Here is a 13,969-nt window from a genome sequence, read left to right as displayed (position 1 = left end):
ATTGTTTTGCAAATCAAATCTGATGAAGGGATCACAATAAAATTGCGAAGCAAAACATAACACGTATCATTACTCCACAGTGTCTTTTCCCACATGTCGCCTTCGGCTCTACGCAAGTCGGCGGTTAAAAATCACGTGACCCAGGTGCTCGGCGCATTTACTTCCGATCTTCCTGCCCGTCTGACTCGAGCCTTTTCTTTTCGTTCCGGTATCGAAGAAGCGAACATGGCGGCCGAAGGAGATGTGGATTTGGATCTTGAAGCCGAAGAGAACTGCACGGGTAAACCAGCAGAAAAACCTCGGAAACATGACAGTGGAGCCGCCGACTTGGAAAGGGTTACCGACTATGCGGAGGAAAAGGAGATCTCCAGCTCCGATTTGGAAACGGTGAGGCTAGGGACAGAGACACATGTGGAGCCGGGGGAAGCAGGCCTAGTAGTTAGTAGGAGTACAGAAACAGTCACTTTTAAACAGTGCCGATTCTGTGGCATTTTAATATAATAAACCGAAACGGGGGTGTATTTTATATTTCGCGTAATAATTACAGACGAAAGATGGATTATATGAGTTATGTTAACTAACTCCGAATGAATGAAAAAATCACACCTTAAACCTATACGGTTCGCGATACAATAACTTTTTTGTATAATGTTTTCATATGCAAGTAGAACTAACCTTAGTCCCTCGGATTTGTGTTCTCAATCCTAAACCTAGTGGTTTGATAACGAAAACATGTTTGTATACCCCGAGACGGCGGCGCAGTAAAGACACCTTATCGTTTTGTTTGAATCTTTGGCTTCTAGGCCATGTCAGTGATTGGAGACCGAAGATCAAGGGAGCAGAAAGCAAAGCAAGAGAGGTGAGCGGGTTTTAAGAATATTTTCAAAATTCGTTTAATGGGCGAGTATCTAAAAAAGGTAAAGTTGCGTTTAATGTTAAATGTGTTGCTCTGGTCTGTTACCAGAGAATCGTCATTATATCTTCCTTTTCTTTTATTCTGCTGCGAACTGAAAAATGTATCGTTCTAACGTCACGACTGTTCAAGCGTCACAGGTTAGAATGATATCCTTTGAAAATTATTTCGCTTTTCCCGATGACGATCTCATTTCTGTTCCAGAGAGAAGGAACTGGCCAAAGTCACCATCAAGAAGGAGGATGTAGAACTCATTGTAAGTACCGTGTGAAGTTAAAAATGTATCGCAGAACATTTTGTAACTCTCACAAAAATCAGATATGATATGTTATTGAAACATGTAAAAGAGAGACGTGACTAAAACAGAAAATTGGTTTTGATTAAAGTAATACACTTGGGGGCACAAGCTGTTTTTTTTTTACTTGTAAAGACAATATTCTTGTGCAGTGGTAGTCAGTTGACTTGTTTTTGATAACTTCATCAGGTGACTTGTTCACTAAAGCTTTATAGTATTTTAAAGAAAAAACCCAGCTCTCTGCAGCTTTCAGTGAGCAAAGCTAGCCAGCCTTACTGAATGTGACCCACGTTAATATAGTACATTGAATAAAGTTCCCCATCTCTTTCAAAAATGATGATAAGGGTGAGTCCTGCTGGACAGTGGCCTGTCGAGACCGGGTTGGCCACCCCTGATAGTGTGTTAATAGTAAACCAACTCTTATCCACAGATGGGCGAGATGGAGATTCCAAGGAGTGTGGCTGAGCGCAGCTTGAGGGAGCACATGGGTAATGTGGTAGAGGCACTGATTGCTCTGACAAACTGACTGCTGTGAATACAGACCAGCCATCAAGGCTTCAGAGCACTGGTTCTGGCGTTCCTGTCAGCATCATAACATCCACACGGATCCAAGAAAGGACTGCTTTTTCTTTCCAGCGCAGCATTTATATACTACTGTGACTTAATTCCTCATACCTGGCATATGGACAAATCTCTCATTTGTAATGTTATAAAAGGAAATAAAATTAATTTCAATGGTATCTTTTTTTTTGCATTAAAATCGCTACGTCGGCCCTCCTTTTCCATAAGTCAGTTTTAAAAATGGGCCTCAGCCTACCTGTCTTTAGATTTAAAACAATCACTTCTCCTACTCAATATAAATATTAAAAAATATGTAACTGAAAAAAGCATTTTTAATTGCATTATTTTTAAGGTTTAACAAGGTATAGATTATATATACTATATACATGAAAGAAATGCATCCAATAGTGGAGATAAACTGTAACTGTAAAACAATTTGAGAATTTGCATTGCTGAGAGCAGTGCATACTGAAATATTTTACAGTTCTATATCCTGACTTTACTGCATTTGCTTCCAGACAAAACTAAATGCAGTTAGCAATTAGAAAATTTTATTAAAACAAATTAAACTTACTAGAAATGATATAAGAAATCTACACGATAAAGGTCCTTTCATTTCAAACTAACACCTCAGTCACAACGGTTAAATTTCCGGGCCGTTTAGAATGTCCACAGGAACACTATATTACATCTTGTCCTCTTTTCCAAGTGCACCACTTGCAACTGCAGAGGATCCTTGGGCTGTGACAGGATCTTCCCACTGAATGCAGAACTCACAAATGTTACAGTTACTCAGTCTCTCCTCCCTATTCCTGCCTTGCCATTTCAGTCCGCAGGACTTAGGTCTTCCTCTTCTTTACCGATGGCCGATCAAAGACATCTCTTACACCCCCTGCCTTCTGTTTGAAGAACTTGCTGTTTTGTGCACTCTCCTGTGCCCAGGCCGAGTCAAAGGAAGTGGTGTCCTGATCCACCAAGTGTGTGTATTTAGTACGCCCAGAACGGCCAAAGTTCTTGACCTGAATAGAACAGAAACAGCAGATTTCCAGTTAAGTATTAACATTAATGTAGAAATGGACTCTTGACACTGACCCACTATCAAGAATTGAAACATATATTTAAGAATTAAGGTGATGGGCTGTTATGCATATTCATTACTTTTTCTTAGGAAAAAAAAAATCAACATTTTACAAACACTTAACATCGTATACCTAGTACCTGAAATTTCTGCTGTAACTGCTTAAAAACCCTCATCTGTAGCTCCTAATAAATTCTATTACAGAATGTCTTATCAGAAATACAAAAGTATATGTAAAATATACATTGATTGAAACAGTACAAAGTGTTCATTTTAAACTGGTACCTGTTCTCCAGGTATACCTAATATCCCTCCCTTTCTCCATGCCGCAATTAATGATAATATTCTAATACTTGACTATTTCCAAATCATGCATAATAATGAAGATGTACTAACTATGCAATAATTTTCAAAACAGAAATGGTGGTAAAAACAAAAATCCAGAGAATGTTAGTTAGCATTTGATCTTCAGCTGAACCCAGAAATGAATAAATTCAGCAATACGAGTAGACTCCAGCCAGCTCACCTGCATGACTTTGGGCAAGATGGTCTTGTTGAAATGGTCCTCCAGGGTAGGGGCGCTGAAGTCCCTCTTATATACATCTTGCTCCTCATCCTAAACAGTCAGATTCACAATTAGGAATTCCAGTGCCACAGAAAATTGCACAGAGGTAAGAGCAAAATCACCACAAATATAATGGAACTACTTTGAGTCAATCTGATGGTTTTGTTTCTGATTTTCAATTCAATAGAATAATTTCTCCCATATCAAGCTCCCAGTTGTTTTTGCCTATCACTTTAAGAATGTACTGCAACAACCCCAGTCTATCACTCATCATGGCCACCAAACAAAGAGAAGACTCACCATGAAGAAGGCTCCTCTGTGGTAGTACTTCTGCAGGAATTTATATTTGCCTTTAGATGCTTTGTTGGTGATGAGTTTGCCGTTGGAGCGAAGCTCTGCCCTGCGCTCCTCTTCGGTGAGATTGTGGAACCTTTCAATCTCCGACTTCTCCTTCTCCATCCTGGGAACACAACACCCAGTGAGACACACCCCGCCGTGGCAAACTGGTCTTTACAGATCACGAACTACTAGCCAAGTTGAATCCACAGTCAGCATTATTCTTTTTTGATTAAAACATGCCCGCTGCCGATTAAATTTGCGCTGCCCTTCAGGTAACCCAAACTGCAGACGTCTGTAATTTGCCGATCAGGTACGGTACTTCTCATACCAGAGTGCGTACAGACCCTGGTGGTGCCCCCCCAAACTTACGCTTCGCGGGCCTCACGGTCCCGTTTGATGCGTTTGAGCTCGCGGACTTTCCAGGCCTCGTACTCCTCCTCCTCATTCTCCCCATCCGTGTCGAGGGCTTCCAGTGCGGCCAGGGTGCGCCGGTTCTCCTCAAACTCCTTCTTGGCTTCCTCCTCCACAATCTTCAGGGTGTAGCGTCGCCGCTCCTCCGCCTGCTTCTTGGCCTCGGCCTCCAGCTCCTTCTGCTTCTGCTCCTCGGCCTCCCGCTCCGCCACCGTCACGCGGTCCTTCCTGCAAGAGCCAGCAGAGCTCCTTCATGAAGGCCTGCTTCTGCGGTCCACTCTGGCAGTGTACGCATTCACAGTGACCTGCTCACTGCTTCTTACACTGGCATAGCCCCAGTAAAGACATTGCTGAGCAGCCCTGCAGGTCCTCAGTAAAACGAAAGTTTAGCTTCGAGGGGAGACTGCTGTAACAGCATATTTCTTCCCAGCACAGACTTCACATTATTCTGTTCTAATTCTGAACTTTAGAATTGGAATACAGTAATATGTGGATCAGAAAGCTTCTCAGACTCTGAAACACGCCCACGTTTAACACACTCCACTTGTTCTTACAGCAAAGAATGAAAAGAAACTGAAATAATGTTCCTGCCAAACGTACCAGTTCTTTACTTGTCTGCAGTCAGATGCTTCCTAAACTTTTTGATAAATTATTAGAACAATAACAGTCTGCGTCACTGAAAGAGCAAAACCTTCCGTTCTTGTATTAGGACCCTCCGCCCAAAATGGCACTACCCACTTGCGAATGAAGACGGGTTTGAGGCGTGGTTCGGTTTCGTCCTCGCTGTCAGTATACTCTTCATACTCCGACTCGGACTCCGACTCCTCTCCTGACTTCCCCTCCTCTTCCACCTCCATCAGCTCCATTTCCTCGTTCTTTCGCTCTTGCGCCCGCTGACGCATCATGGCACGCCGCCTCTCGATTTCCTACACACAAACACCGGGGGGAGAGGGGCTCACAGGGGACTCTTCTTTACCATCAGACAGCATCTTAACAGAGCACTAGCAATGAAAAGATTTGAGAACAGCAGGAAATAATCTTCTAACGTGTCAGGAAAACATCAAAACATTACAACACGAGAAGTCACACAAGGGAATACCATCTGACCCATCTTGGCTTGTTAGTAGCTAACTGATAAAATCTCAACCAACCACTTCTTGAATAATCCCAGGACAGTCAATTTATAAGTAAACTACTGTCTCAGGAAAGACACCGATCTGCACTTTCATACTAGAATCCAGTTATTACACCCAATTCCTCTGCGTTTACCTCATCGTCAACCTCCTCCTCCTCTTCCTCTTCACTGCTCTCCTCTTGGTCTGGATGCCAGCCCCCCTCATCCGACTCCTCGCTACTCTCCACCACCAGCTCCGGCTCTGCGATCTGCCTGTGTCGCGCCAACCTGAGGAAAAGCAGGGTCTGTGTCAGGGATGGGGCAATCAGACCTCACAGCAAAAGAATCAAAACTACATGACCCACAAATAATGTTATTAGTCCCACTGCCAGGCCGCTTTCCATTTTGACCATCACAACAATCAAAGTGTTATTTGGAATGACAGCTCAACTGCATGCAGTTACATCCACTTAAAAACACAAAGCAGTTGCAATACAAATTATACTGAAAAATAAAATAAAGGAACTTCTGTTTGTTCACAATTTCCATTTTTAACTGATAATGTCACAATGGTGCAGTGATTAGCATTGCTGCCTCGCAGCACGGGTGCCCTGCTTTCAATTCCAGACCCGGTGTGCTATCTGATGGAGTTTGTATGTCCCCCCCAGTGTTCATGTGGGTTTCCCCTGGGTGCTCTGAGTTTCTCCCTCAGTTCAAAAGCACACCGGTAGGTTAACTGGACCTGGTGCGAGTGTGTACGCGTCTATGCCTCTCTGCCCCTGCCATGGACTGGCGTCAAGCCCAGGGTGTACCCTGCCTCGTGCCATTGCTTGCCCGGATAGGCTCCTGCTCCCCCATGACCCTGAACTGGAGGGAGCGGTTAGAAAATGGATGGATGTCACCAAGTCAAGCCACTTGGGGATGTTCTCAGCGGATGAACACTCCCCCCCCAGGGTACCTCTCCTCCACGTCCTCAGTGACGCGGTTCAGCAGCCGCCTCAGGCGGGGGTCCGACACATCCTCCTCCTCCAGCTCCACCTCCGGCTCCACCTCCTTGCCCTTCTTCATGAACTGGAAATCCTCCTCCTCCTCGTCCGAGGACTCCATGGGGGCGTAGTCTGGGCGCTTTCCCGACACATAGCGCTTCACCTTCACCTTCTCCATAGAGATCTCACCTGCAGCAAGACACAGCAACCCCATTACCTCCCTCCTCAGCATGAACACATGCACACACAGCGCTGCCCAAGAGAGGGGCTGGGGAGAGTCCCTCACTCCCTGCTTCTCTCTGGCTCCCCCAAACAGCGCACCTCTGGAAGACTGCAATAACACACAAGTGCTACATGGAACTCCCTTAATAGTCACAGAAATCTGGAAAAAATGACGACTGGTGTTTTTTATTACCCTTTGCGTTTCTTGCGATCAGACCTGTTTGAATAATCAACACTAGGGCTAAAGAGTTTCATTATAACCCAAAACAATTATGATCTGTATCTACAGAACACACATAAACGTAGCAGTTTAATTTCTTAAATGGATTCATACACTTCGCAAATCAACACATAAATACCAACATTTCTCTATTCAGTAGTATTATCAAATACCATATATGTATCGAAAAAATTGGGTCTACGTTTTCATTAGCTTATATGTGTATTTGTATCGAGTGTAAACAAATAATCTCCCGCTTTGTTATTAATTCTTGACGTTAACTTTATATCATATATTTATTAATACCGATACAAGTATTTATCCAGTATTTCAACATGTCTTACAATATAAAATTAACTTAAATGTATAATTATTTAACATTTACTTCAACTAATATTTTCGTGCACTTTCACAGTCAACCTGTAGGAAAGTCAATCATTTTGGACACATTCCTCTCGGTATTCTAACTTTCATCCCGAAAACAAGGGCCCGATGATCACCAGTCCTCGCTTTACACGGAGCCTCAGTCCAACAACTCACCTTTCTCATTGCGCACCGGCACGGCTCCGGCCGTGGATTGAATCGGCGGCTGCTTCACGTTGAGAGAATTCGGTGCCGCCATGACTGGACGGTAAAAATGACAAAAACAAATGCAAAAGAAACAAATGTATCTCAGATCAGCTTCACAACACACTCAACAACTATCTCCTTCCTCTCCGTAGCAGAGAAACAGGAAATAAGACACCAAGCCGCCGGATGTTGTTACAGTGCTTGGATTCCGAACTGCAACAAAAAACTACAGAGCTTCCTCCTTAATCTTTATTTTGGACTAACATTCATTAACGTAGTAGGCGAATGAAAAAAAAAACTTAAAAAAACAAATTAATTCCGTAGGTTGTATAAACAACATTATTTTAATCTATAGAAATATTTTTTTAAATAACAGTGATTATTTTTATTAAAATATTTAATGGAATAAAATTTGAAAGCACTAAAACCTAGTGTAAATCTACGTGCACGGTTTGAAGCTGGTTTGTGTTTTAGTATATTTTATAGAAAATAATGTACTGTACGTCAACATTGCATATAAGTTAACACTGCTAAGAAAATGTATCGCGACATTGATTTCTCTATGCCGTGTCCCATCAACAACATCTTTCTTTACATTTGAACTAAAAAGACGAGAACATAAATGGAGGATATTTTCAAAAGTAGAATAACGTGACAGTTTAGTTTTGGAGTTTCAATTTTTATCATTTTGTGCCGATTCTTATTCGAGGATTATTTACCTCAGATTCCTCGCCTTCTCCTCTCACACACAACACACAACCACCTTCCGGAAGAAATAGGATCATGCAGTAAAAGAGTCGTTGTTTTGTCACATTACTTTGTTTTATTCAAGAACTTAATTTACATTAGAAAAACAAAATTACAGGAATGCTATTACATCTGGGAGTTTTAGTAGTAGAGCACTGTAACTGCCATTTTATTATAAAAGTAGTTGTTTCTGGAGTTTTTTTTTCATTCTCGTGTTTTCAGACTGGGAGGAAAAAGTGAATATATAGTATATTGTAGAAAATTGTAGCAAGAAGATTCAAGAAGGTCGGTCAGCTGTGTTCTTCAACTTGCGACAGAAACAAGGCCAAAGTCATAAGAGGAAATGAGACTCCTCTGTCCTCGGGCAGTGCTTTTTCTCACTTGTCTCATGCGCAACTGGAAATTCACATGTAGGGAAGAGATGATGAGAACGCAGACCGCGTCAAAAACTGAGACACCATATAATGTGTACCAGAACCAAGGTCCAGGGAATCCTGCAACAAGACCAAGACCATTAAGCAATCACCCACCATCAGAATATTGCTTTTTTCTGGTGTCATAGTTGACTATCCAGGAAATAGAGGGGGCGGGGCAGGACTACACTCTGAACAGGACACTTGTTCATTGCTAGGTACACATACAGTACACACAGAAAGAATTAGTAGACACCAATAAACACAGTCATCATTACATTGGAAAGTATATGAAAACTGGATTTCACATCTATAAATCCCAACAAAAGTCTTAAAAGATTTGCATGCAATGATAATGTGCAACATGTGTTTGCTGAAAACTAGATAGTGCTATATAAACCATGCAGAGGCAAACCATAAGGTTCCATAACAGAATAATGATTTGTCACTTATTCATTATTGCATTCAGCATTTGCTTGTAAAAGTGGAAGATGTTTCAATAGTTCATTTCTAGAGCCCTACTACACAGACTACAGATTTCCAGGTTAAGAAGTTCCAGGTTGAGTTAGAATTTCTTACTTACGCAATCCCAAGATTTCAATGTAAAACTCATTGTCATATTCAAGGTAACCTACAAATAAAAAAAAATAGTAAAACTTAGTTTAAGTTGCATTTCTTTTAGATAATAAAAGATACGATTAGCAATACTTTCATATTTCTTTAAATTACTTCTCCTGTCTTTGTATGGTTTCATAGCTACCATTAGAAAATAAAAGCAAAACAAAACTTTGCAGATGAGACTATCCACCAATCTCGTATTTTTACATACCACAGACTGCTTTTCCCCATCGTGTTTTAGGAGTAATATTAAAATTAATAATTGTTTTCACATTGTACTCACTTCTCAGGAATATATTACTAGTCTTGCCCTGTTTTACCTTTGACTCCAGCAGTGAACACAGCAAGCCAATACAGCATGAGAACCTTCATGTTTCTGTCTCCGTTGCTGCAGTATGCAGATCTGTAGCTTCCTGTTTGTGCTGGCAAACTTGTAGTTTCAGTCAGAAAGTGTTGTGAACACGTTTTTAGAAACAAAACACACCCCAACACCTACAGGGTGGGATGATTCTGCAGAGACAGGAAGCTGACATGACTGAGGCAAATATTTGGTTTCTATTTGTTCCCTCAGTGGCATAGGCATATCCCTCATGCGACGGCAGCCATAGTGCGCCAGAACGCTCACCACACATCAGCTATCAGTGGGGAGGAGAGCAGAGTAATGTAGCCAATTCATAGAGGGGGATTATTAGGAGGCCATGATTAGTAAGGGCCAATTGGAAATTTGGCCAGGACATGGCAGGGTGATATGGCATATCAGCAGCCATATCACCCTGCAACTCACAACTGGTAACCCACTGAAGCTAAGCAGGTGTGAGCCTGGTCAGTACCTGGATGGGAGACCTCCTGGGAAAAACTAAGGTTGCTGCTGGAAGAGGTGTTAGTGGGGCCAGCAGGGGGCGCTCACCCTGCAGTCCATGTGGGTCCTAATGCCCCAGTATAGTGACGGGGACACTATACTGTAAACAGGCGCCGTCCTTCGGATGAGACGTAAAACCGAGGTCCTGACTCTCTGTGGTCATTAAAAATCCCAGGGCGCCTCTCGAAAAGAGTAGGGGTGTAACCCCGGTGTCCTGGCCAAATTTCCAATTGGCCCTTACTAATCATGGCCTCCTAATAATCCCCCTCTATGAATTGGCTACATTACTCTGCTCTCCTCCCCACTGATAGCTGATGTGTGGTGAGCGTTCTGGCGCACTATGGCTGCCGTCGCATCATCCAGGTGGATGCTGCACATTGGTGGTGGTGGAGGGGAGTCCCCATTACCTGTAAAGCGCTTTGAGTGGAGTGTCCAGAAAAGCGCTATATAAGTGTAAGCAATTATTATTATTATTATTATTATAGGCTTACTATAATACCACCAAGCCTATTTAAAGTTTTAAATGTTTCATGAGATTGTGAACCTCAAGTAGTGTGGGGTCTTATGGTGTTCAAAACAATGGTTATCTTTATGACACTGTAGCTGTCTCTCTCACAGTGCTCAACATTTGAACAAAAATCAGGGCAGTTTCACACATACACTTTTCAGTTTGCATTGCTCTACAGAAAGCAAACGTTCTTTCAAATGTTCTACAGTAACAGTAAATAAAATCTTTCTGTAACTATGAAATGAGCATCCTTAAGTATTTACTGTAGTTGCTTCCTATTTGTTGTGTTGTTTTCTCATAAGGAAACAGAATGGTTAATTTAGCATGAGTGGTTTATATATTGAAGTTTGGAGATCTTGTCTCTGTCTCTAACCTGACCACAAATGGTTGCAGATCTTCTAATAACAATGATGTATTACAACCACTGTCTTTGACAAAGACGTTGCAGATGAACATTTTATTATGTGTATTCTGAAGCAGAGAATACATAATATTGGTTCTACGATAATTATGTTGTAACTATATTATTAGACAAACTGCATAAGTGTGCACCTTGTACATGCGGAATTACTGTATGCATAACCTATAGTCTGTTACAATAAAACGATTATAAAAAGACCGGGACAGAATACAATCATTCGTCTTTAATAATACAGAAACAACCAAAAGACAACGCGAGCTGTAAGTGCCGAGGCCAGTGCTATCTAGGGCAGAGCCAGTTCTGCTCCCGTCAGGTGAGTAAGGAGCCCCGCACTGGAGGAGAGGTAGTGTAGAGATTGTGGACGGGGTGTCTCTGCCGGTGGGAGTCAGGACTCGATGCCTCTCTCCCTGAAGAGCTGCTGCAGTTTGTCCTCCAGTGCTATGTTAGTGCCCCGCAGCCGCTTCACCACCTCGGCTGCCCACAGGAAATACTCCTGCACTCGCTCTGCTGTCCAGCCTGAAACAACGCAAGGTCGGAGTCATCGGCTCCACGCCCAGCAGATCACACACATCAGGACGTTCGAGTCTGCTCACTCTGAAAGGGGTTGACCACATTGTAGTGGAAAGTATTAAATTACCCTATGCATGCACAGAAGGAAGTTCAAGTTATACTGAAAGGGCAATAACAGGGAATAGCTATCTTGCGGTAAAGTAAAAGGGGAACATGCACAAAGAAGGTATGCAAATATTTACAAGACCAGGATGTCTCCGAGTTCCTGTTGCGAAACATATACTCGAGCCGTAATGTTTTTTTAAAACCCTACAAACGATCTTACACGTTCAGTCGCAGTCACACAAATGTCAGGCTACAACACAACAAAAACGTATTTTTGTTGTGGCCCAAAGCTATCATTTCTTATTGTGACAAAATCTGAAACACTGCATAATGGCTCGCATCACAAAAAAGTGATCTATAAAAATGTATATGTACAGCTGTGAAGGAGATCGTATTTTCAAATAATAATAATAATAATAATAATAATAGCTTACACTTATATAGCGCTTTTCTGGACACTCCACTCAAAGCGCTTTACAGGTAATGGGGACTCTCCTCCACCACCACCAATGTGCAGCCCCACCTGGATGATGCGACGGCAGCCATAGTGCGCCAGAACGCTCACCACACACCAGCTATCAGTGGGGAGCAGAGTAATGAAGCCAATTCATAGAGGGGGATTGTTAGGAGGCCATGATTGATAAAGGCCGATGGGAAATTTGGCCAGGACGCCGGGGTTACACCCCTACTCTTTTCGAGAAACGCCCTGGGATTTTTAATGACCACAGAGAGTCAGGACCTCGGTTTTACGTCTCATCCGAAGGACGGCGCCTGTTTACAGTATAGTGTCCCCATCACTATACTGGGGCATTAGGACCCACATGAGCCGCAGGATGAGCGCCCCCTGCTGGCCCCACTAACACCTCTTCCAGCAGCAACCTTAGTTTTTCCCAGGAGGTCTCCCATCCAGGTACTGACCAGGCTCACACCTGCTTAGCTCCCTGAGCCTCTCTGTGGCTGCCCTGTAGGTGACTCACCAGTGGGAGTGCAGCGGTTCAAGTCCCTCAGGTTGTACAGTTTGTCAGCCAGTTTGACCAGCTTGGCCTGGTGGCTGCAGTGGGGGGCGTGCTCCACCTGCAGCCGTTTCCTCTCCTGTTTGGGAAGGGACCTGTCGTCGGTCACCTCCTGGACGATCCGCGCCACTGTCGTCCCAAACATGGCCTCCAGCTCCAGCAGGGTGGTGTCAGTGTCCTCCACTGTGTCATGGAGCAGTGCAGCCTGCAGGGGGGCACAACAACGTGCTCACTGACAGCTGACCACACATTTGAACTCCTCCAGTGCTGGAGGCGATACAATCCTAACAAGATGTAAATGTAATCAATGGATTCAAGGTAATAAATTAGGCAGTGTTACAGACAAATCAATATACTTCTCATTTACTTAACCATTTCATACCTGCAGAAACACAGCAAATCCATTCCTAGAACATCTGTTAATGCAAAAATGAACACTGGAACTAATGTAGTGCATACTATTCGGGTTACACAAGAAAATATCTTTTCACATTGTTTATTCTAATAAGATTGCAAGTAAACTACACATGCATACCCAAATGTGTCACTCATTTGGTACAGATTACAGCAGTGAGAGCAGCCCAACATGTACCTAAGGATACTTCAATAGGTACTTGCATGTTTGTTACTGGGGGGGTATGTTGTGCACACAAGAATCAAATTGCTTTTACCTGTAAAACTGCAATGTCCGTAACTCCACCTTCCTGACTTAAAATTCTAGCCACCCCTAGAATGGAAAAAAAAAATCTTAAAGTCCAAGGATATAGGATTCCTTTTTTTAAAGGAAGCAACCGGAGAGAACAATCACACTAGTATTACAAATCTTTTATAAAAGTGATTCATTTTTAAAGAGCATCTCCCGACTGTTAACACATTCTCTTGATAAGAATTATAAAATGATCAAAATTATATGCAACGTTTTTACATCAACAATTGAAAATCACCATGTGACGAACAGTTTGCTTGTTTCGACTATTTTCTTCTGAGAAAAGTATGCAAAGGGAAAAGGTTAATAAACAACACACAAATGATACTGTACGTCATGTGTGCCACTGTTATACATCAGGAATATCTATTCAACTGCAAATATGCAAATATGTTCAACAAAGAAATGCAGTGCAATCCTTCCGCACGGCGGACCGTACCGATGGGGTGGTTGATGTAAGGGGTGCCTTCTGGGTCCTTGCGCCGCTGGTACTTGTGTTTCTCTGCGGCGAAGTTCACGGTTTCCAATAGCAACGCTGAATCCGAACTCATATTTAATCTAACTTCAGCGCGATACAGGTTAAAAAAAAAAAGATTCACTTTTCTCTCCTCTGAAAATGACGCCTCCCTGTGGTAGAAAACTTGAAACGCTGCTTCTTTATCTCCTTCGACATAGAGTTTTTGATCAACTAATGAACGCAAAACGAAAACGTAACAGTATATACTTTAATTTGCCAAAGTAATATTGTGAAATCTAAGTTTATCACCGTGTTACAATTCTAAATAGTATCAAATA

At 42.5% G+C, this 13,969-nt stretch overlaps 3 protein-coding genes and 1 long non-coding RNA gene across 4 annotated transcripts; 1 reads left to right on the top strand and 3 right to left on the bottom strand.

The window, feature by feature from the left end:
- The first annotated feature begins 182 nt into the window (after window positions 1-182).
- Window positions 183-1,948, top strand: hypk (huntingtin interacting protein K). The gene is made up of 4 exons (XM_088641205.1): window positions 183-387; window positions 804-859; window positions 1,118-1,169; window positions 1,639-1,948. The coding sequence occupies exons 1-4, from the start codon at window positions 226-228 to the stop codon at window positions 1,732-1,734; spliced, it is 366 nt and encodes a 121-aa protein (XP_088497331.1). The 5' UTR covers window positions 183-225; the 3' UTR covers window positions 1,735-1,948.
- A 355-nt stretch (window positions 1,949-2,303) lies between these two features.
- Window positions 2,304-7,442, bottom strand: mfap1 (microfibril associated protein 1). The gene is made up of 8 exons (XM_088641204.1): window positions 7,245-7,442; window positions 6,235-6,451; window positions 5,432-5,564; window positions 4,901-5,088; window positions 4,121-4,390; window positions 3,713-3,872; window positions 3,374-3,463; window positions 2,304-2,788 (listed from the first exon to the last, which is right to left on the bottom strand). The coding sequence occupies exons 1-8, from the start codon at window positions 7,324-7,326 to the stop codon at window positions 2,609-2,611; spliced, it is 1,320 nt and encodes a 439-aa protein (XP_088497330.1). The 5' UTR covers window positions 7,327-7,442; the 3' UTR covers window positions 2,304-2,608.
- A 964-nt stretch (window positions 7,443-8,406) lies between these two features.
- On the bottom strand, window positions 8,407-9,618 carry LOC148659209 (uncharacterized). The gene is made up of 3 exons (XR_015940359.1): window positions 9,373-9,618; window positions 9,018-9,065; window positions 8,407-8,515 (listed from the first exon to the last, which is right to left on the bottom strand). It is a non-coding gene; the product is annotated as an uncharacterized LOC148659209 (long non-coding RNA).
- Window positions 9,619-11,043: 1,425 nt separating this feature from the next.
- Window positions 11,044-13,786, bottom strand: hddc3 (HD domain containing 3). Its single transcript, XM_088641199.1, has 4 exons — window positions 13,614-13,786; window positions 13,140-13,195; window positions 12,433-12,673; window positions 11,044-11,356 (listed from the first exon to the last, which is right to left on the bottom strand). The coding sequence occupies exons 1-4, from the start codon at window positions 13,723-13,725 to the stop codon at window positions 11,226-11,228; spliced, it is 540 nt and encodes a 179-aa protein (XP_088497325.1). The 5' UTR covers window positions 13,726-13,786; the 3' UTR covers window positions 11,044-11,225.
- Between the last annotated feature and the right edge of the window lie 183 nt (window positions 13,787-13,969).

The sequence above is a fragment of the Lepisosteus platostomus genome, chromosome 7 (genome assembly GCF_059453375.1).
Source record: "Lepisosteus platostomus isolate fLepPlt1 chromosome 7, fLepPlt1.hap1, whole genome shotgun sequence".
In the NCBI taxonomy this organism is placed as follows: Eukaryota; Metazoa; Chordata; class Actinopteri; order Semionotiformes; family Lepisosteidae; genus Lepisosteus; species Lepisosteus platostomus.
Note: the sequence above shows the minus strand (reverse complement) of the source record. Positions and strands in the feature narration are given on the sequence as shown.